The sequence below is a fragment of the Mesocricetus auratus genome, unplaced genomic scaffold (genome assembly GCF_017639785.1).
Source record: "Mesocricetus auratus isolate SY011 unplaced genomic scaffold, BCM_Maur_2.0 Super-Scaffold_6723, whole genome shotgun sequence".
Classification (NCBI taxonomy): domain Eukaryota; kingdom Metazoa; phylum Chordata; class Mammalia; order Rodentia; family Cricetidae; genus Mesocricetus; species Mesocricetus auratus.
This window is the reverse complement of record NW_024429183.1, coordinates 6098393-6121846: the sequence shown is the minus strand read 5'-3', so window position 1 is coordinate 6121846 and position 23454 is coordinate 6098393. Positions and strand designations below refer to the sequence as shown.

The 23454-nt window shown below is 44.9% G+C and overlaps 1 protein-coding gene across 1 annotated transcript in view; it reads left to right on the top strand.

Moving 5' to 3' along the window:
• Positions 1-14747: 14747 nt before the first annotated feature.
• Positions 14748-23454, top strand: part of Hsd17b2 (hydroxysteroid 17-beta dehydrogenase 2) — a 74449-nt gene continuing 65742 nt past the window's right edge. Inside the window, exon 1 of the mRNA XM_005073194.4 lies at positions 14748-15157. Coding sequence (XP_005073251.1) covers positions 14893-15157 — 265 coding nt within the window. The 5' untranslated portion in view covers positions 14748-14892. The remainder of the gene's footprint in view (positions 15158-23454) is intronic.

Below are 23454 nucleotides of genomic sequence, written 5' to 3'. Positions count from 1 at the left end.
ACAGTCCTGGAAAGACACACCATCAGGCCAACCTGATCTTGGTGATTTCTCACTGAGAGTATCTTCCAAGGTAACTAGGTTGGGTCCAGTTGACAGTTGAAGCTGACATCATAGGACTATAAGGAGGAAATGGTGGGTTTGGGGAGATGTGGAGAGTGGCTGCAATCCAGGCAGGTGGTGGCTTGACCAGGTGAGCTGTCACAGAGGTAGGTGGAAGTGGTCAGGCAGTGGCTACCAAGGCTTCCTGAAGGTTTGGCTATGGCTGAGTCCCAGAGCAGAGTGCAAAACAGCCAGAGCCTCTATGCTGTACTGCTAGAAGGAGGAAGCTGCCCTTGTTGAGATGGGGAAAGTGTGGGTTAAACAAGTTCAGAACACGGACCGACTCAGGGAGAGGAAGACAGACCGAGTTGTGAGATGCTAAGAAGAGGAGTCCATGGGACAGTATAGAGGGAAGCAGAGAATACCTTCTCATCTGAGAGAACTGAGAGACTCTCAAGGACGCACCTGTGTGGCAGATGAGGCTCCACAGAGGTGAGTGGAGGGAGGGAGGGCCTTTTGAGAAGGCAGAGCTATCTTTTGTGGCATTTCTGCTAAGGTGATTTATTATGTGAGTTTCCAGGGATACTAGATCACCACAAACCAGGTAGCCTGAATGTCAGGAACACATCCTCTTAAGGTCTGAAGTCAACATAAGGGCAGGGTCATGGCCCCTCTGAAGGTTCTAGAGGAAGCTACTACCCAGCACTTCCAAGCTTCTCTTGGGTTCAGCAATCAGACCGTGGCAGCATGTCTAATCTCCACTTCTACCTCTATGTGGCCTTTGCTTTGTGTCTATCTTAGTCTTCTCTTCAGATTCGATTTTGATTTGATGTGCACAAATGTTTTGCCTACTTGTATGTGGGTGTGCTATATACATGCAGTACCCACAGAGGCTAGAAGCAGGCATTGGCAATCAGAACCACTGGAACTAGATTTAGAGATGCTTGTGAGATACCATGCAGGTGTTGGGGTTGGGATCTGAACCTTGGTCCTCTGCAAGAGCAATGAGTGTTTTTTTTTTTAACAGGTTGAGGTTTTTTGTTTGTTTGTTTGTTTGTTTGTTTGAGACAGGATTTCTCTGTATTGTTTTGGAGGCTGTCCTGGAACTAGCTCTGTAGAGCAGAGTTGGCCTCTAACTCACAGAGACCCGCCTGCCTCTGCCTCCTGAGTGCTGGCTGGGATTAAAGACGCCTGGCCGCAATAAGTGTTTTTAACTGCTGAGCCATTTCTTCTGTTGCTTCTCAGACCCTTATGAAGAAACATGTCATTGGGTTGGAGTCACACTAATCCAAGAAGAAGCCATCTAGACCCCTAATTATGTCTGCATAGTCCTCTTTATCTAATAAGGCTGTATTCATGGCTCCTTGCTTAGGGATGGGCATAATTTTTCCATTCATATTAGAACAGCTTGTCCATAGCTCTGTGTCTCCTTCATGAGGTTCATTCCAACCCCTAAGCACCGCAAATAGGAGGAATAGTGGCATCCTTGGCTTTGCACCTACGGATTCTGCTTTGTAGACAGATGAGGGAGGCTGAGTTTCATGCTGAACTCGGGGTGTAGAGGAATCAATGGCAGGTGGAGCTGTAAAACGTCACCAGGCATCTTGAGACTTGAGCCAGAGAGTTCTGGGATTGAGAATTTGAGTCAGTCTTGGATCCCAAAGCAGAGGAGGCTTCAGCCGATAATGTGAGTTATAATGACCTAAATATGATCTCACCACACATTCTACTTTGTAAAATGATTTTCTTGCTTTAAAAATATTGCAAACGTTTCTCAAGTCATTAAATATTCTTCAACAATGTGATTTTTAATGGCCACATAGCAATCCATCACATGAAAGTACTGTTGTTTACACAACAGATCCTTTATGGCAATCCACTGGGGATGTTTTTACATTGTACATATGATAAATATCACAGAAACAAACAATGTTTGCTATAAATCATCATGCATATCTTTGATTATTTTCAAATTGGCTCATTTTAAATAACCATGAACCATGAATCGGTGTTTTGTGATAGCAATTTCTGCTCACTGTTTTCTTTATGAACAAAAACTTTTCCTTCAAGCAGGGAAAAAATGGAATAAATGTTCTGGGAACATCTGGCTTATGGTCTGATACGGTTTTGGTATTCAGTTGTGCCCCCAAATTTTGAAATGTCTTATCTCTCTCTAATCATTTCATGCCAGATTTCATTTTTCTTCTGGAGACACAGGCAAGAATGTCCCCTCCTGTGAACTGCTGTTGGCCTGGAAGCATGGCTACCAAAGAAAAGCAGGGTTAGATTTTTGATTTCCTCATTGCAATATCATTTCTTCAGTGTTCAAGGTTCAAGAAAGAGAGAAAGCAGGGAGAAGTACGGGGCAAGAGTTTTTGTGGGGTTAGAAAGGACTCCTGGGCATGGGACTGATCACGACCCCCTGAATGTGGGTGTCAGTGAGGAGGCCTAGGTAATATATTGAGTCTTGGGCAGTAGATCAGTATTTATCCCCGGGTATACAAATGGACTTTGGACTCCCATCCAACAATGAGAGATGCACTCTCAGCCTGGACTCTTGGGGGAGGGTCTAGGCCCTGCCCTGCATGAAATGACAGACTATGGACACCCCCATGGAGGGCCTCACTCTCCCTGGGGAAATGAGGGAATATTAACAATAAATAAAAAAATAAAAAAAGAGAAAGGACTCCTGGGATAAAAGATACCTCTGAAAATGGTGACATCCTTTTACCTAGACCTCATGAGGGAGCAAGATAAGGCACATGTTTCTGTTACGTACTTACTTTTTTTTTAAGTACGTGGGTTAAATATGTATTTATTGACAATTAAGAGTCAATAGTATGTGATTAAAAATATGTTATTATTTTGAAGAAATAATATAGAATCTATGCGGTTATCAAGAGAGAAAGGTGAAATTATATTTGCAATTCAATTATACTCTTTTCTCCTTTTCATGCCGTCTAGAGCTCCATCTCATGGGATGACATCACCTACATTCAGGGCGAGTCTTCCCTTCTCAGTCCATCCTTCCTGGAAACACTTCCATAGATACACCCAGATGTGTTTCCATGGAGATTCCAAAGCCAGCCAAGTTGACAGTGAAGATAAGCCATCCTGATATTCTTGTTTCAACTGTTGCTGAATAGGCTGGGCTCATAGTGGAGAGTGAGGCCCCGTTTTTGGTTAAGTAGTAGAAATGGAAACTTAGCCAACTTGAACCCACCATGGTAGATGCTGATGAAGGCTGCTGTGTCTTTGCATTTTTGAGCACTGGTAATCTTTCAGACCATGGATTAAGGAGCCATGTAAGTATGGAAGCATTCAGTTTTGTCAAGTTAGGTTGTCAGAGCAGCAATGACACTAAGCATTGCTCTCTCATCCTTGTGATTCCATGTGTTCAAAGGTATTTGATGGCTGTAGAGATAGTTCAGAGGATGAGTTCTTGCTGCTCAACATTGAGGACCTTAGTTCAAGTCCCCAGCTCCCATGTAAACATCAGACATGATTGCCTGTGCACCTGTAACCCTAGAACTGTGGGAGGCAGAAACAGGAGGATCTGTAGGGCTTGCTGGTTGTCAGCTTAGCTCCCTGAGGGACTTTGTCTCAAAGGATTAAGATAGAGAGTCATAGAACAGGACATCTGACCTAATGTCCTTTCCTGGCTACTGGGTGAGCACACACACCTGTGTATAGCCCATTCAATGCACAAGTCACACACACACACACACACACACACACACACACATATGCATGAAAGGGGGAGGGGAGGAAAAGGGAGAGAGAGAAGGAGGAAGGGGGAGGGAGGGAGGGGGAGGGAGGGAGAGAGAGAGAGAGAGAGAGAGAGAGAGAGAGAGAGAGAGAGAGAGAGAGAGAGAGAGAGAGAGAGAATTTCATGTTAATATGAAGAGGAAGGCTATAAGTTTGAAGCCCACAATTGTAATAAAGTCAATTCAGTCTTAGAGGAACCCAGTACATTTCCATCATTAATGATCCCCATTTCTCCAGGGACAAGTAAAAAGTGGACCTTGCCTAGAACTTCTGAGAGAAGCCACATTCCCTTTCCAGTGGCCAAACTCATCGCCACCATAGCCTGGTCAAATGGTTGCTCTGGCATGGTGTCTGACACAGAATGAGTTGTGAATCTACTCCACTGCCCCCAACACAAGAAGGAGTCAGCAAGATGTCACCTAATCACCCCCTCCATCCTGGACAGAATTCTTGTTCTTTTCCCCTGTTCTTGGGAGGAAGGACAACAAAGGTATAATTCAAGAAATGTAAGGCAGAGACTAAGAAGGGACAATGAAGGTATAATTCAAGGAATGTAAGGCAGAGACTAAGAAGAGAGAAACATCTGAATATACCAGGCAGAACAGTTTTTTGTGGACGTTGCTGTCTTCACATTCTCACACAAAGTGGAGCTAGATAGGTGGAGAACCCTTGCTGGTCTCTAAGGGGCTAAATCAGAATAGAACAAGAGGCCATCATGCTGGCCTTCCATTAATATCCCTGTTCTGACTGCTAACATTGGAGCAGCAAGGACAATGTATGCAGGTGTGTGCCCTGCTCCCTCACACACTTGAGCAAGGACAGTGATTGCACAACCTTCGACCTATAATGGGCCCTTACTAAACTGCTGATGGAAAAGGCAGTGGATTAGAAGTTGATGAGCTGGTGAACACATCGCTGTTTCATTGCAGAGGTTTGTTCCATCCCTCTGCCATTGCTTTATTTGTGGGTTAACAGATGGATTTATTGCACAGAGGCAAAGTTCACATGTGTGATCTCTATCAAAAGTGAAGTCATCAGTTACCATCAAGGTGTAGAAAACATACATCAGGATGGTTTTGCATCTAATATGAATTACCAGGAAAGATGAGGTTCTGAAGTTTGAAATTATCCACTGGGAACCCTGTTCTAGACTCCATACTGAATATTTGACCAGCAATGAGCATACATGAGCAATGAAGGAGAAATTATTCCTATTTCCTCCGATTAACAGCCTGGGGTCCAAGGACATGCCGAGCATCTGGAATGGAGTGTATGCTAACCATCCACAGCCCTCTCTAGCCTGGCCGCCGCCACCAGGAGGACTTCTTGGAGATGAACCAAATGGTGTATAACGGTCTCCACATATGTGCCCATATACACAAACATGTACACACATGCATGCAGATGCAGACATAACCCCTATTACACATCACATTTCTGTCCCAAAACACACAGACACCTACGCATCCATGCAGGGGTACACATGCACAGATCTATATATCTACACACATGTGCGCACAGATACACACAAAAAACATACCTTCTGCTGTCTCTTCACACTCAGAACAAACACCTACAAACTCATACCTATGCATACTTGCAAACATATATAATATGCATATACCCACACACCCACCATATATATGTGTGGATATATGTATATACCTACTTTCCTGCTCTGTACATATGCACACAGGCACTCAAGTACATACTTCCTCATATACACATGCAAATAAGCTAAAGTATGCATTTATTCCTCAAGTAAAACATATGCACATGCACAAACGTGTATATCCCCTCAAAGGACAGACAGACATGCATATACACATAAACACCTAAACATATACGCACACACACACACAGAGGTTATGTACCAAATTCTGGTACTCATTGTCTCTATGAGTACAGTCAAGAGTTGTTACTTCAGGATTCTTTAGTCACCTCACTCGAATGAGAGTTCAGATTCAGGCAGATGGCATCTGATTGTGTGTCCTACAGTCCTTGGGTCCTGTTGTGGAGCCTTGGGAAGAAAGCCCAGTATTTTGGTGACTGCATTTCTCACTCCAGCTTCAACCCAAACACCTAGGCTAGACTTCACCCTCCCAGTTGATTGAAAACCTCTGTGACTTTAAAAGTGGAAAACAAGCCCCAAGTTATAAATTGGACAGGCACAGGCAGGCTGAGGGGGACAGTGGGCAGTTTGGGGGTGACTGATCTCCAGACATCCTTTCCTGTTTCGGTGATCCCTTCCCATCTGCTTGCAGCAAGTACCTGCCCCGCCCCCAGCATCTTTTTCTCTTGGGGTCATAGGCAAATTAATTATTCAGCTGTAGCTCAGTTATTTAGTTAAAGTCCAGGAAAATTATTACCTCAAATCACAGCAAAGGAATAAGGTACAGGGTGTGGGAAATGAGAAATCGACAAAATAAATGGTCACTGATCTTAAAGAAAGGATACCTCCCTTTATCACATCCGGATCCAGATTTGTACCTAATCCATACGCATCCTTGACACCATGGGCACCTCTGTAAGTTGGTCCTTCTGAGAGAGGCTTCTGAATGCCAGGAGGAAGAGAAAAAGACAACACATCTGGACACCATGGGCCACAGGCAAATCTGGCCCTCACTTGGGCCCTTTCATAATGAATATGGCTAACCTCAGAGAGGGAAGCGGTGGGCTGGGGAGATGGCTCCACAGGTAAAGTGTGCCGCTCACATGCTGCAGGAACTGTGCTTGGATCTCGGGAATCCACGTAAAAGCACATGAATCCTGCATAGCCTTCAGCCTGCAGTGAGCCCTGAGCAAACCACTGGTGGAAAAGGCGGTTGATTAGAAGCTGATGAGCCAGGGTAAAAAGCTAAGCATGGTGGCATATGTCTGTAATGCCAGCCTTCAGGTATACGTAGGGTACACAGGTAGACCCCGGAGTCCATTGCTAACCAGTTTAGACAAACTGAAGAGCTTCATGTTCGGTGACAGACCTTGTCTCAAAAAGTAAAAGTGGAGGACATTTAATGCTAACCTCTGATCTCCACATATGCTTGCATGTACCTGAGTACACATGTGTGCAGATCACACATACACAGACAGACAGACAGACACACAGACAGACAGACAGACACACATACACACACAAACACGGAGGTGGAGGTCACCGGGAATTAAAACAGTAATTCAATTAATTCAATAAATAGATATTCTGATGAACCGACTGCTCTTGGTAACTAGAATGGGTAAGCACAGTGACTCTGCACTCCAATCAGGGGTATGACAACCTTACCTGGCAAAGTAAAGCCATATTATATTATTAACACCAGCTTGCAAAAAGCTTGCCATGTTGATCATGCTTGCTTGGTAATTCCTCATTTATTGGCCTTTCTTCTTGGCTGGATTGTAAGCTCTCTGAGAGCAGAGATCATGTTTCTTTTATTTCCCTTGCATTCTTAGTTCAGTACTTGGGGCTGGAGAGATGGTTTAGTGGCAGAGAGCCTAGTACAAGGCCCCGGGCTTAATTCCTGTGACAAAAAAAAAAAAGGGCACATGGCATACATGTAGTCAGAGAATGCTGGCTTAATGAATGTCCTACTTATGCACTTAGAAAAGCCTGTGGAAGGGACTGAGGGTGTAGCTTGGTGGTAGGCTCAGGTGCCATAAGAAATCAAAATAAACAAAATATTTGGAAGATGTGGATCTTCAAGTTCCTCCAAGACATGGTGCTGAAAGGGGAGAGCTGCGACTAATCCTGGTAACATAATTTCAAAGGTTTCATTTTAATACAAACAAAATACCTTGGAAGGACAGGAGCTGAATTTTACCACAAAGTGATTTAAAAAGACTTCGGAATCTTCCCTCTGGAAATGATGGATACGGTTATTATGATCAAAGCCTCTTGTAGTTTGTGAAACAAGGACAGGGAGGCGACTCAGCGGGTTAAGGGCTGGTCAGATATACTAATGTGCTTTTTGGTTGCTGTGACAAACATCATGGCCAAAAACAACTTGAGGGTGGAAAGGATTTATCTGGCTTACAGGTTATAGGCCATAATCTGAGGGAAGCCACGTCAGGATTTCAAGGCAGTGACCTGGAGGCAGAAACTTAAGCAGAAACCATGGAGGAATGCCAATTACTGACTTGCCTCCCCTGGCCTACTCAGCTATCTTATCGTGTAGTCCAGGCTCTCCTGCCCAGGGGCAGCAGTGTCCACAGTGGTTGGAGCCCTCCCACATAAATAAACAATGAAGAAAATGCCCCCACAGATGAGCCCACAGGCCAGTCTGAGACAGGCAGTTCCTCACTGAGATTCTCTCTTCCCTGGTATTACCTAGGTTTGTGTCAGGTTGACAGAAAATAGTTGATGTAGTACAAGCCTGAGAGCCTGAGTCTGGATCCCAGGATCCACAAAAAGTCACATGGGTGTTTCACATCTGTAACCTTAGTTCTTCTACTGATAGATGGGAACTGGAGAATTCTTGGAAGTTCATGGACCTGCTATCCTGGAGTATACATCAGATGGACAACAAATAGACTGTGTTTCAAATACGGTGAAGGCAAGAACCAACCCTGGATGTTGTCCCCTGACTGCTACTTTTATGCTTTAGCTCATATCTACCAGCATTTACATACATGAACACGCACACAGGCACAGACACTCCTGCATGCACACAAACATACACACAGGCGCGCGCGCACGCACACACACACACACACACCTGCATACATACATATACACACACATACATACACACACATTCACACACATATACACTCATTTGCACACACATATCTGCACTCACAAACACACATGCACACACAATGACTGAATGCACACATGCTTACACACACTCATTTGCATACACACATGTCTGCATTCACATACACACATGAATATACACACATGTGCACACTTACAAACACATGCACCACAGACACAGACACACAGAATTTTCAGAAGAGTTTGTGAAACAAAGCCAGTTTAAATATTTTAAAATTTCCCTGAAAAGCATCAAAACGCTGAAAGAGAACAGTTGCCAGCTAGGAATTTTATACCCAGTGAAAATATCCTTCAAAGAAAAAGATGAATTGACATTTTCAGCAAAGCAAAAACTGAGCAATTTCATCCCCAACCCCTAACCTTAAAGAAACACAAAGGGAAAGTGACTGCAGCAGTGAGCCGAAACAAGAAACAAACAAGAACGAAACGCCACAAGGGGTGATAATTTGAAGGGGAAATCTAACGATTGTTGACTGTACAAGAAGAAACACAACAAAGCCAAACAGATTTGACATACCTGGATATTAATGACATAGCGGCATGTTGGAGTGGCTTGGGGGTAGCGTGCCTGTGTATAATCCCCCATTGAGGGTCTAGGGGTATGGAAGGGCAACTCTAGAGTATGAGCAAGGATTTGCACTCCATTCCTAGTATGGAACAAAGCAATGAATGAATTTATTTTCTCTGACTGTTGTGTCTTCATCACAACTTCTTCATCACAAATATAAAAAAGAAAGAAGAACTTTTCTGCATGGTGTTGGGGGATGTGGAGAGAGCTAATGCTTGGTACCTGCTGGGCCAGTAGTGCTGCGTTGCTGGTCAGCACTGCCATGACTTCTAAGTGTTCAAAGGTCCTGACTTATCTGGGAATGTAACAAGCATGCCAGGTCACAGTGAACTTTGACAAGCTCCTCCACAATCATTAAAAGAAATGCAAATATCAAACAAAATGAGAGGAGTGAGTGGAGCACAGAGCAAAAATCCTCATTCCAGAGAAGACAAGAAACTTGAAAAGCCAGATATGGATTTAAATTAAACATACTGATATTTACATTAAGTATAAATGAATCAATCGCGGTGTGTGTGTGTATGTGTGTGTGTGAGAGTATGCACATGCCCATTCAAATATGCATGTAGGTGCCTGCAGAGGTCAGAAAAGCGTGTTAGAGTCCCCTGGAGCTGGAGTTATAGGTGGTTGTGTGTAGAGAGAGTTCTACAGTTGTGAGCTGCCTGATATGGATGTTGGGAGTTGAACCTGGATCCTCTATAAGAACACCAAGTGCTCTTAACCACTGAGCCATTTCTCATTTTCTTCAGTCTCTCAAATTGGATTTTACAAAAGTATTTTGTCTCTGTCTCCCCACTGGGAGGGGAGGTATTCACCATGGATGCATCATTTTTATTAATTTATGTTATACTTGCACAACTTCATATATATTATAGCTTAGAGCAAAAAGTTAAAATTGATATAAATATCTATAAGATCTGAAGTTTATTTAGTTTTTTCATCAGGAGTGGTGGGTGTAGTGTATGTCTCTCTCTCTGTCTCTCTGTCTCTGTCTCTGTCTCTGTGTGTGTGTATATATATATATGTGTGTGTGTGTGTGTGTGTGTGTGTGTGTGTGTATACCATGCATGTCCAGGGTCTTCTTAAACCACTCTTCACATTATTTTTTTAGTCAATGTCTTTCACTGAACGTAGAGCTCCTTAATTTGTCTGGCCTGACTGACCCGTGAGCTGCAGGGATGCATTGTCTCTGCCTCCCCAGTGCTGGAACACATTTCATTATGCCCAGGTTTTTAGGTGGGTTCTGGGAATGTAGACTCAGATCCTCATGCTTGTGAGGCAGGCACTTTGCCGGTGGAGAATCTATCTCTAGGTGTTTTACTTCTCACTGTGTGAAATAAAGAATTACATAAGATATAATATTTGAACAATTACAGTTGAATACACAAAACATACACCATCCCCCGGGGAATTAAAAAAGCATGTGTGTTCTCAGCACTCCCAAATCTCTGAGATTATGTCACGTCCTGTACCAGTCTGTCTGTATGTTAACCTTTGGGTCAGGATCACACTAATGTGTGGCTACTCTATGTCCAGTGACTCGCCATGCGCCATTCACTGTATTAAATATTAAAATGTTACCCAGCACCATGATTCAGTGGTATTGGAACTCTTGGGCTTGTGGCTTATTTCAACTTGTCTATGGATCATTTGAGAGAATGAGGGGTCGTCTGCTTGGAAGAGTTGCTGTGTTCAGACATCTGGAAGATGTCTTGATGTGGCTCCAGTGAGAGAGGAAAACAAGTGTCCAGATCAAGTGTGCCAATGAGAACCCCTGTCATATCCAGAGCCATCCCAACCTGGACACAGGTGCCAGGAAATGCTTGTTCTTAGAGGTGTCCTGGCAGTAACGAAGATGGCCACTGGGTGGGGATGTTTCAGAGGGAATCCCCGCTCTAGAAGGGAAGTGGCCTTTGTATATCCCATCTACATTCAAGAGTCATGGATGCTAACCAAGTGTACATTTGCAGATTCTTAACATTTTTATTGTTGCCCATTTTGGGAAATCCTTTCCTTTGGTAAATGTGATGGGTGGAAACAGACCTTTGGGCGGGAGCATACTTCTGGATGTATCTATGAAAGTGTTTTCAGAAAGGTTAAACTGAGGTGGGAAGGCCCATCCTGAATGTAAGTGGTATTATCCCTGGGTTGGGGTCCAGGGTTGAATAAAAAGGAGAAGCCAAGCTGAGCACCAGTGCCCATAACTGAAAGAATTCTAGGATCAGAATGACATGAGTTATGTTTTTATCTGGAAACTCTGCAATTATACATGTTGCTGAGTTGGCTAAAGGCCTTCCTTCCTACCCCACTGATAGGGTTAGGTAGTACATGCACAGCAAAGGGAAAAATATCAGTGCAACCAAGGCTCACAGAGGACAGGTAGGACTTGTCCTTGAACTCAGGAATCATACTCTGTTGGGCCTGGTGGAATTTCCTGAGCTTGGCTAGAGTTTGGAGACCTGTCTCTGAGCTATCACTTCTGCATAGGAGTGACTCAGCAAAACTGCTTCTGTCCAGCTACTGCTAACGTGGTGGAATGTTATTGGCCCTTACACCTCACCCCATCCTGAGGTCCCCACACTCTTTCTCAACCCTATATGAGTGCATGCCTGTTACAATAAAGCCAGACTTTGCTTTGACAGGTCTCCACGACTCAGTGTGGTTCTCTCCGGTAACTAGGAAGGGGGTTTAGGTCGATACTCGCCATCCCACTTATCCCCAGGAAGTGACCAGCTGGACCTGCCTTTCCCATAGCCCTGACTGCCGGAGGACCCGGCAATACTCTAGTGGAATAAACAGAAAAACGTTTCTAAGAAGAAACAAATCCAAGGTTGTGAACTGAGCTACGTGTGACAGAGGGAATGGATTTGGGTGGGGTGTGAGCAGATGACACTTAAGCTGACATCTTGGGAAGGGCGACAAGGGAAGAGCCAGGTAACAAACTGAGTAGGAAAACAAAGGAACGAGAAAGGCTGTAAAGAATGTCCCTGCTGCCCAGTGGGAAGGGCTGAGCCAAGTGTTTTCTCTTTATGACTGTACACCAGTGTCAGGCACTGTGTAAGAATTAGATCCTTCACCTCTCAAAACAACCCCATGGAGGAGGACAAGCCCAAGCCCCCATTTTCCTGAGTAGGAAACAGGGTCTAGAGTGACAGGCAACTTGCCCAAAGCTCATTGCTAGCAAGTGGTGGGCCATTGTACGGCGGCCATTTCCATCTTAGGTTAGGAAATACCTATGCTTGAATTTCTGTGTTTTACAGAGGCAGCTTTCTCCCAACTGTGTGGGCTGCCTGTAGAAGAGTCACTTTGTATCAGGTGAGCATGAGCCCGTTTGATCCAGCCCCATACAGAAGCCATAGAGCCAAGGTTCCCAGAAAAGAGCCAAAGCTAGCTTGTATGCCCATGTGGGAAACCGTTCACCTACTGGTTGGTAACAGAATCCTCCTGATCCTGTGAGAGGCTCCCCCACCCACCAAATGTCTGTCTTCACAGTTAGCATCAGGATGGAATGGGGTCTGTGGAAGGAGAGAAGAAATGTTGGGGCCAGGCAAGAATTCCATGGTCTCCCTACCCTGAACTTCCTGATCTAGAGCCAGCAACCGCTCTCTACCATGAGGCTGTGTGGTGGAGATAACTTGTCACCCCACATGGGTCTCTCATATACCATCTGTTGACTTCCACCATGGTCCTGCAGCACAGTGTAGCTCAGATTATTGCTTCTTAGCCTCGGGTATGAAATAGCATGCGCCCTACCTCATCCTCCTTTTACAGCTGCTCAGCCTGGGAGAAACTCTCCTATGAGCCAGGGGCTGATATCTCCGACTTCCCATCTAAGGCTATGCTGCTGGGTTCAGCCTGAGCAAACCCTGCCTCCCTCTACATCCACACTGCCAGACCCCTCCCACCACTCCTGCTCCTCCCTGCACTGCACCTTTGCTCTAGAACCAATTCCAGGACAAGTTCACATCCTGTGGGACACTGTGTTCTACCACACCTTTTGTTCTCTTTCTATTTAAACTTGTAATTCCGCAGCCTTTCTGAGGCCCTGTCTAGGTAGAGTTCCAGGAGAGGCACCCTGTTATTTAACTGCTGGAGAGACAGAATGGAGGGAATGGAAGTTCCCTAGACAATATTATCCCATCCTTAACAACCGTGGGCACTGGAATTGGGTTTAACTATAAGCATCTGAACTCAAAGAGAGAGTTCGTCTTTCTCCAATCTTCCCAGTGTCTGCCCGTTATTAGAATCCTGCATCTTCCATAGACAGATGCCAAGAAGCACCAGACCCATCAAACCCAGTGGGAGCTCCCCTTGGCTATCAGTATGGGGCCTGGTGGTCTGTGTGTGTGTGTGTGAGAGAGAGAGACAGAGACAGAGACAGAGACAGAGACAGAGAGAGTGTGTGTGTGCACATGTGTACAGGTATGGGCGCACACGGTATATTGTAGCTGGATGCACATACATAGGAACTGAGATGTCTCCCCAGTCCTTACAGGATAGTCCATGAGCTGGTGAGTCACAGGTTTGTGTGTACACAGGTGAGTGTGCGCATGGTATATTTACCCGGATGCATATGCATAGGAACGGAATTATCTCCCCAGTCCTTACAGGATGGCCCCTGAGCTGATGAGTCACAGGTGTATGAATCCAGATTCCTGCCCTTGAATATGAGCAGCCGCTCCCAGCTTGAATTTTCTTGTTCACAAATTGAGTCTAACAAAGGACTGTGTAAGTTGCAAGCCAAGCAAAAGGAGGGAGGAACTAATGTGAGAGGGGCTACTTTTCTATGTTGTACCTAAAGCAGATAGTGGCGAGTTCAAAGGTAATGCTCAGGGATTAGCCTGCTTGACTCAGCCACTGCATTTAGACTGGCTTCCTAAACTCTCTAGTCTGGGTTGAATATCCTCTCTTGTTTTATTGCTGCATGAATAGAAACATCATAAGGGCAACTTATATATTTGGAGACTGAGTCCTACTATCTAGAACAGAACCTTGATCAGAGTAGAATGAGTCAGTATTGAGACTGGTGTATGAGTGGTAAGAAAGCACTGCCAATAACTGTTCCCAGTCCTGTTGCCATTGTTATGGTGTCTTCCTGGCACAACTTCCCTCTAACAGGACACAGCACCTACCATCTCCCACTAACGAGTCTCTTCTTTTTGGTTCACTGAATTCTTGGCCTGTCTCAGTTGGCAGTGAGCCTCCAGATGGACCAAATCAGGGATGCTGTCTTCTTAGACTCCACCTTCCAAGCTTCATTGATTACCTGGATAACACACACACACACACACACACACACACACACACACACACACACACACGCGCGCGCGCGCTCGGAGTCAGCAAAAGGACTCAACAAACACAGAGAGGAAACATCCAAAGGAGACTATATTCTTGTAATTCTAATTCTGTCAATCATTACCTGAGTAATCAGCTCTCTGATGGGAAGGGCATGAATGCCTTAAATGTGTACGTTTGCTTGTGAGCAAGTGTATGCGTGTGTTGAATGCTTTAGGGGAATGAGCAGATGGTTTGGATCTGATATCTATAACACAGTACAAAGTTCAAATGACCTCCAGGGAGTAGTTTTCCCCCATAATTACATTTAACACGTTCACTCAAAAGGTGCGGGGGGCGTTGTCCCCCTCCCCTCTCACCTCTCCCTTCATATAAGCCAGGCTGCCTCCAGCTAGCTTTTGCATACACGCTACTCACTGGCCCAAGAGCGAGTGAAGGCCAGCAGAGAATGAGCCCGTTTTTCTCTCAGTCACCGTGGCCCTGCTTGGCTGCCACTGCAGTGCTGGGGGGCATGCTTCTCTACAGATCCAAGAGCCCAGGGCAGCTGTGGAGCCAGGCACTGTGCCTTGCTGGCCTCTGGGGAGGTGCTTGTCTGTTCAACGTGTCCCTCCTCTGCAGCTTGCTCCTCTTGTCGTTGTCCTGCTTCTTCTTGTACATGTGCTCATCTGATCAAGAATTCCTCCCTGTGGATCAAAAGGCCGTGCTGGTTACGGGTAAGTGGTCAGCACTGTTGTGATTGTCACCTGGATCAGGATCTTGCACTCTGCTGGGACGTTGTCAGATTTGGCTCGGACGTAAAATACTTAAGAGTGAATGACAGACAGCACACTCCCAAGTGGTTTTCACTGGGATTTTCTTGGTGTCCTTTCATTTGGAAGTGTCTTGGATGTAGCTGATGATAAAGCAAAAGGAGACAGTTGGTCAAGAGCATCTGTCTATACAGTGAGTTTGTTAGCTTCCAAGGAATAAATATTAATGAGTAAAAACAGCATATTTTCATGTATGTCATTGTACCAGGAAACACCTGGCAGACTTCTTTAGGCTTAGATGGGACTCTGTTCTGAGCTGAATATTCATGTAGGATCCAGGTCTGGTTACCCCCCTCCCTACATACGCAAGGAAGGCGGCCAGGGCAGCTTCGGCATACTGCTGTATGTCTAGGCACCTCATAGCGCTTTGAGCCTTTGCAGTTTGCTCGGCTGTTATCAGGAATCGAAAACCTCAAGTCCCGCTTGAACCTTTTCTCTACAAGTGTCATTAGTGCCTCTTAATTAGATCAAGTCAGCAGTGCGTGCCCAAATCTAGCTACTCATTAGCCGAGCTGCCAGCTTTTCGCTTGTTTTGTGTATTATTCCATCGTAAGCATGAGGCCAAATTAGATTCCTTGGAGTTGTAAAACGGGTTTGTTTGGTGGGGAAGTTGGAGCCTGGAAAGGGCTGTAGTTAGAATTCCCCAAAGTTATCCTAACCCAGAAAGGTCTGGAAAGAAGAGGAAAGGTCATTAGCAGAGTAATCTTGTGAGGAGGTGGTTACTCCTGCATGGGGAAGTCCCACTGTGGCCCCTGGGTGTGGTTGGAAGAAAAAAAAATTGCAGGTTTGGTGATTCAGTGAGAAACAGACTCCGAAGTTTTCATCTTTTTACCTTAAAGCCAGAAACAAAATTCTTGCTTCACTTGAGCATGGTTGGGTTCCACTGGGGTGTGGGTGTGCAGGAGATGTGTTCCTGAGAGTTAAAAGGCAAATAGTGTTGTCAGTCAGTGGGGTTTTCACCTGGGTGGATGCCTGGTGTCACCTAGAAGTCTGCATCTGGGCATCTGGGGCTCACTTGACTCTTCAGATGGACAGTAGCTGGGGAGAAGGCAGTGAAGGAATCATGGTTGAGTCTGTACAGGAGTGTAGTCTGCATCTGGGCATCTGGGGCTCACTTGACTCTTCAGATGGACAGTAGCTGGGGAGAAGGCAGTGAAGGGAATCATGGTTGAGTCTGTACAGGAGTGTAGTCTGCATCTGGGCATCTGGGGCTCACTTGACTCTTCAGATGGACAGTAGCTGGGGAGAAGGCAGTGAAGGGAATCATGGTTGAGTCTGTACAGGAGTGTAGTCTGCATCTGGGCATCTGGGGCTCACTTGACTCTTCAGATGGACAGTAGCTGGGGAGAAGGCAGTGAAGGGAATCATGGTTGAGTCTGTACAGGAGTGTAGTCTGCATCTGGGCATCTGGGGCTCACTTGACTCTTCAGATGGACAGTAGCTGGGGAGAAGGCAGTGAAGGGAATCATGGTTGAGTCTGTACAGGAGTGTAGTCTGCATCTGGGCATCTGGGGCTCACTTGACTCTTCAGATGGACAGTAGCTGGGGAGAAGGCAGTGAAGGGAATCATGGTTGAGTCTGTACAGGAGTGTAGTCTGCATCTGGGCATCTGGGGCTCACTTGACTCTTCAGATGGACAGTAGCTGGGGAGAAGGCAGTGAAGGGAATCATGGTTGAGTCTGTACAGGAGTGTAGTCTGGAATCATTCTAGCTCAAACATAGCTGCCGTGTTTCCCAGTTGCAAAAAGAATACAGAACCTTTACGTACATTGGGGATATTTTTGTCTCTGTCTGTCTGTCTGTCTCTGTCTCTCTTTGAAGATAAAGAGGTTGATCTTAGGTGCCTTCATCAGTCACTTTCCATCTTAACTTTTGAGACAAGTCTCTCACTGAAGCTGGATCTAACCTGTTGGCTATACTGACTTGCAAGCAAGCCCTGGAGATCCTGTTGTCTTTGGCTCCTCAGTGAGGTGATGTCAGCATTTCCTACCATGACTGGCTTTTTACGTGGGTGTTAGGGATCTGAACTCCGGTTCTCATGCTTACACAAGTCCTTTACCCCCTGAGCTATCCCCAGGCTCAGCAAAAATAATTACAGCATCCTGACAGTCATAGGATGTCCTGGAAGTGCAGAAGCTTCAAGGTTTAACACTTGTGTGGTTGACCTATGAGAGGGGGCAGCTCCAGGAAAACCCAAGGTAGATGAGAAAACGGGAATCCACTCCCACGTGTCTTGTCAACACCCAAATCAAGTGAGCATCACCAGCTCCGTGACTAACCCCTCAGAGAAGTTCTTCAGAATGTTAGAGCAGGACTACAGATATTTGAGAGGCACTAGAATGTCATTTTATGTCATTTGCACAGTGAAGGCCCAAATTTGTTATTGTTCCTTGGAAGGTTCAGGATCTTTACTGCATAGAAAAATTTGGACCTGGGGTTAGAATTTAGGAGTAGAAGAATTTGTCTTGCTTGTGCTAAGAGTCAGATTTTAACCCCCAGGACCACAAACAGAACAGAATAAACATGAAACTAAAAAAAAAAAACAATAACAACAAAAAACCCAAACCTAAGAAAAACAAAATAAAAATAATCAAAACAACAACAAAAAAATCAACCAACCAACCAACCAACCAAAAAGAAAAAAAAAACCCACCAAAACCAAAACCAAAAGCTTCAAAACAAAATGGACAAAGTTAAAATAAGTTTGTGACAACACATGAGCTCATTAAAATTTTTTTAAAAAAGATTTATTTTCATGTTTGGCTGTGTGTGTATGTTGGGGGAACGTGCTCCTGAGTGCAGTCGCTCTGGGAGACTAGAGCGGGAGTCAGATCCCTGGATCTGGAGTCACAGGTGGTTGTGGCCTGATGGAGGCTGTGGGAACTGATCTCCATTCTCTGGCAGAGCATCAAGTACCCTAACTTTTGAATGTCTCACCAGCCTTAAATTTTTAAAATTACGTGTGTGTGTGTGAGTGTGTGTGTGTATGTGAGTGTGTGTGTGAGTGTGTGTATGTGTGTGTGAGTGTGTGTGTGTGTGTGTGACAGTGCACATGTTGAGATCAGTGAGCAGCTTTGGGAGTTAGTTATCTCCTTCCACTATGTAGGTTCAGGGGCTTGAACTCAGGTTTTCAGGCTTGTTGGCAAGCACCTTTACTTGCTGAACTATCTCACTGGCCCCAAACAACCTACAGACAAACAACAAAAGCAAATAAACAAACAAACCAGGCCAGAAGATTTGCTGGGTTTAAAATCACTATTTCAAGCAGTTTTGAATTTTAGTAGGCATAGAGGAAGGAAAGCGACAGTATGTGAAAAGTCACAGGCATTATCCCTTTATCAGAAAATGCTCTTCAAGAAGTGGTGGAGGAGGGGCAGCAGAGATGGCTCTGTGGTTTAGAACAAGAGTCCCTGCAGAGGATTTGCATTTGAGCCTAGGTGACATCCACTTCTGGACTCCACAGTCACCTGAGCTCACACCCACACACTTATACATAATTAAAAAGTAATAAAAATATAAAAAATTGGAAGGAAATAACAGTGCAAACCAAACCAAACAGACCGAACTGAACTGTTGTGCAGAGTGGATAAAATCCAAGCCCTGTTTCCAGCACAATGTTACTTAAGACAGCTACATTTCGGAAGCAGCCAAAATCCATGGCACCTCCTTTGGGTGTAATAATATACAGCTGTGAAAGGTGACAGCCACAAGAGGAGTGAGCTGAATGTCTGCTTCATGTGGTACCCTCTTTAGGTCAGGCTGGAGCTCTTAGGAAAACTGTGGCAAAAGATTGTCAGAAAAAGTATTTTGTAAAAGTATTCATGTAAATGAAAGGAGAGAAATTGTAAAGGACTTTGCAAATGACTGCAGTAGAGTACATAGTTGCTTTTCTTTTTTTTTATGATGTCATACTTTCCATGCACAAATATTTAAAAGAGAATTAAGACAAGGTGGTGGATGCCTGTAATCTCAGCATGGGAGTTCAAGGTCATCCTGGGATATGTAACAACTATGAGATCAGCTACATAATACTCTGTCTCAAACAAACAAATAAGAATGTAAAAGAAGTTGGGTCTGGTGGTGCAGGCTTGTATTCTCCACTATTTGGGATGCTGAGGCAGGAGGATTACAAGTTTAGCAAAAAAAAAAAAAACGTTATCTCAAAATAAAAAGTCAAAAAGAGCTAGGAATGCAGCTGAGCCCTAGCTTCAATTCCCAGTACTAAAAACAAAAGAAAAGACAAACAGGGACTCTTTATAGAGAGATAACACTAAATAGAGCTTTGTTTTCTACTTAATTGTGGTCCTAAGTGAAAGATAATTACAACTTCAACTTTGAAAGGACATCTTCTCCCTCTTTGAGTTCTTCATTTCATTGTGGTGTTCAAAGCTACCTGCCTCTGAAGCAATGTAGTTATACTAAGCACGCATAGAACATTGGAATGTGTTTGTCTCCAGGATATCCTGAAACGACAATGGTCATTGGTGGTTTTAAATGACTGTAAAGTTAATGAAGAGCAGGTCAGTATGGCTGCAAAAGCATTTCAAGTATCAAAAGAAGGAAAAACATTTGAAGCCAGAAGCTCATGGCTGGGTCCAGCATCTACTTCACTTGAAGCTGGGATTCTGAGAGGAAGACCCTGAAGCAAGGTTTAGGAAGGTTTTCAAGAAGCAAAGCAGACAGGGAAGGGGTCAGGCCAAGTGATGAAGCCCTCTTAGCATCACTTTCTCTTGGTCACCCTGGACAGGTGTGAGCCTCATCTCAGAGTTGCCCAGACTGGGTATCAGAGAGCTATAGTATTTGCCATCACCACACTGTCAGTCATTAGACAAGGATAGTGCTGTCCCCTGCCACTCAGCTTCTGAGTACTTCTGACTCCAGTGGTCACTAGTTGTGACTCTAACACCCTGGAGGTAGCCCTCAGACTTGGGGTGGTAGTGTACCATGAACCCATGTGCACACACAAATGGCTAAGGGCTCCAACACAAGTCTGTTTTGAACTGTGTGTCTTTGGGTCTCCATTAGCAGCTTTTGAACTTCTGCTGTTCCACTGTAGACTGTAAATATTTCTTAGCCACATGCATCATACTATCACAGTGGATTTAACAGGGGTCAGGGAGAGTGGCAGAACTGTGTACAAAGCTGGGCAGAAGCAGGTCAGAGGAGTGGTCAAGAAGAACAGAAAGAAGGAACAAACAAAGCAAAAGGAAAGGGTGACATGTAGACAGAGAGAAGGACCAGTCTTTTATCTAGTCAGTGTGTGTGTGTGTGTGTGTGTGTGTGTGTGTGTGTGTGTGTGTGTGTGTGTGTGTGGTGCCTATGTGCGTACCATGTTTGTGCGGGTTTCTGGCAGAGGGCAGAAGAGGGCATCAGATTCTCTGGAACTGGAGTTACACACTATTGTGAGCCTACTGACCTGGGACTGGCAAGCAGTCTGGTATCCTCTGGAAGGACAGCCAATGCTCTTAACTCCTGAGCCACATCCCCAGCCCTTCAATAAATATTTACTAAGAAAGCAGTGTGGGTCAGCTATTTTCCAGGAGCAAAGGGCAGAAGATTTAGAAAGGCATACAGTCTGCCCCCTCTAATCCTTAACTTTGGACCTATTTGGGCTGGGGATATCCTGCTGGCTGCCTCCTCCCCACTACTCACATGAGTCTGTGTCAAATTTGATCCTCAGATCCTCTGGGATTGGTGGCAGAAGTGCAGGCAACTTTGATTTCTACTTTCTTAGTTCTTCTGTCTGTGTGTGTGTGGTGCTGGGAATTGAAACCAGGACATCATGTTGGAGAAGAACTCTACCCATGGCCATACCCTTAAACCTCAATGAGAATTTTACTAGGCATTATATAGCTAACTGTGTGTGTGCGTGTGCGTGTGCGTGTGCGTGTGTGTGTGTGTGTGTGTGTGTGTGTGTGTGTGTGTGTGTGTGTGTTGCTGGGAATTGAAACCAGGACATCATGTTGGAGAAGAACTCTACCCATGGCCACACCCTTAAATCTGAATGAGAATTTTACTAGGCATTATATAGCTAACTGTGTGTGTGTGTGTGTGTGTGTGTGTGTGTGTGTGTTTAAGGGAGTGGGGAATAGTCTCAGAACAATATCTGCCTACCTAACTCATTGTAAGCTGCCTGAAAGCAGGACGTAGGTCTCTTCTATGTTTGTGCCAGCCTTCTCAGAGAGGAGTGCATTAAACCCAAAACAATGACAACGAGTGAACGAGTTTGAATGAAAGGCCCCACACTGGTGAAATGTCCTCCTCCCTTTTGTGAAAGTACTGCCCAGTTTGGTCACTTGCTTAGGTACTTACCCACTTGTTCTTTTTGCTGGATTCATCTTAGAAAGGGCAGTGTGGCACAGCCAAATTCTTGGAGGCCCCATTGTTTTGTGGTGATTTAATTGTTGGCATGTTCCAGACAAGACTGTGTGGGCTTGGTCATAAGCACACTCTTACTTACCCAGGTTGTGACACAAATAGAAGCTTCTTTGCCCCACACCAGGCTCTGAAGATGCCCTGCATGGTTGCTGGGGCTTTCCTAATTACTCAAGTTTGATTTCTGCTCCAGCTTTACCAACTGTATTCTCCTTCCAGGCAGGGTTGCCTCTGCCCAACAGGACTCTGCATTTTTGTGTGTTTTGTGATCTCTGCCCCATGACTCTTGGCAGTTCTTCTGGCTTCCCCTGAGGTGATTTCTATGGCTCTGTCCTGTGTCCTCTAATTTTCTTGGGTTCTCTACCTCAGTGTGCGGTCTGGTTGAGCTACAGCTCCATGCACTTGATGTTGTATCTTTGGAAGTCACAGGACCTAATTACTCTCCTTTGACCACCCTCGAGACACAAGGTTTCATCACAACAGCCATATTTCTTGAACAAAGTCTTTCTATTTCCTTATACCATTTCCAGAATCTTCTCCGTGCTGTTCCATTTTCTCCAACCCATTCCTTTGAGATGTTAATAATTCAGAATTCTCAGTATGTGCCCTCTTGTTATGAACCTTAAGAACAAAATGAGATGAAACTACACAGGATCAATGTAAGAGTCTCCACATACAGGAAGCTATTGTTTTGTTTGGTGGGATCCATTCATAGCCTTTCTTCCTGCTGAGTGAGTCTTAAACCAGCGGTGAGGGGCTGAACAGGCAGGTGGATCAAGATGTCAGCCTTGTTCCTTCTAGGAGCACTGGAGGACTTCTCTATGGTATGGGATGTTAATGGCTTGCCCAGTGAAAGCAGGGTGAAAAAGATACAGGTTTCTCTCATAGGGTGGAGCTTAGCCAGACCAGCTAGGAGGTCACTGGCCAGAGGAGTGCTTTTACATGACCCTCTGTGATCCTGAGTTTCCTCCTCAGCCCTAATTGTTTTCTTTTTGTTACCTTTTTAGAGAGAAAAAAAGAATTTTGCATCAGGCAAGTCACTCACATCCAGTTCTTTCTGTGAGCTTACCAGTAAGTTACTTTGCTCCCCTTCCCAGAGGCCAGAGAGGAAGGAGCTAGAGAGCGGCTAAGAGTGTCACAATCATATATGTCCCCCATACTGCAGAGAGCATAGCAAGTGGGGATGACGTTCCCCCTTCGCTTTAGGTTCAGAACGCTAATGGAGGATAACTTGCGCAAGAATGACCCAATGAGGTTTGACTGTAAACATAAATGGAAACAATGGCAGGCATAGCTGCTCTCTCCCTCCCCACACATCTAAATCTTGACTGGTGAGACCCAAACATGTTAATGGAGGTTGCTCACTACCTGTGGGCTCTTAAGCAATCAGTTTAACCTTTAATTTTTCTCATGGAGGAACTAGGATTGCTTTCTCTTCTGCATATTAAGCCGTTATGAACGTGTATTGCCGACTAGTACAGATTAGACGATTTATGAACAATAGTGCCCTTCCCGCTTTCTAAGCCTCTGCAGTTCACTCAAGCCCTTGACCAAGGAGGATGAAGCGTGATTGGAGCTGGGCTAGGTCACTTATTAGTGCTGCTTCCTTATTGGCTCCATTCTCTGTTGCCTGATCCTTTACTCTCTTGTACTCTGGCCATTCCTTGTCAACAAACACTCTTTCTGTAGCTAACTTGTTTCTTCAGTTCTTGGCCCAATCTGAGTTTTTACTTATAGATGCTTTTCTTACATGTCCAGGATTTATATCCCTGGCTTGGTGCTGTGTCTTCCTTTGGCTATTTCCCTTTTAAGCCCTGGTTCCTTTG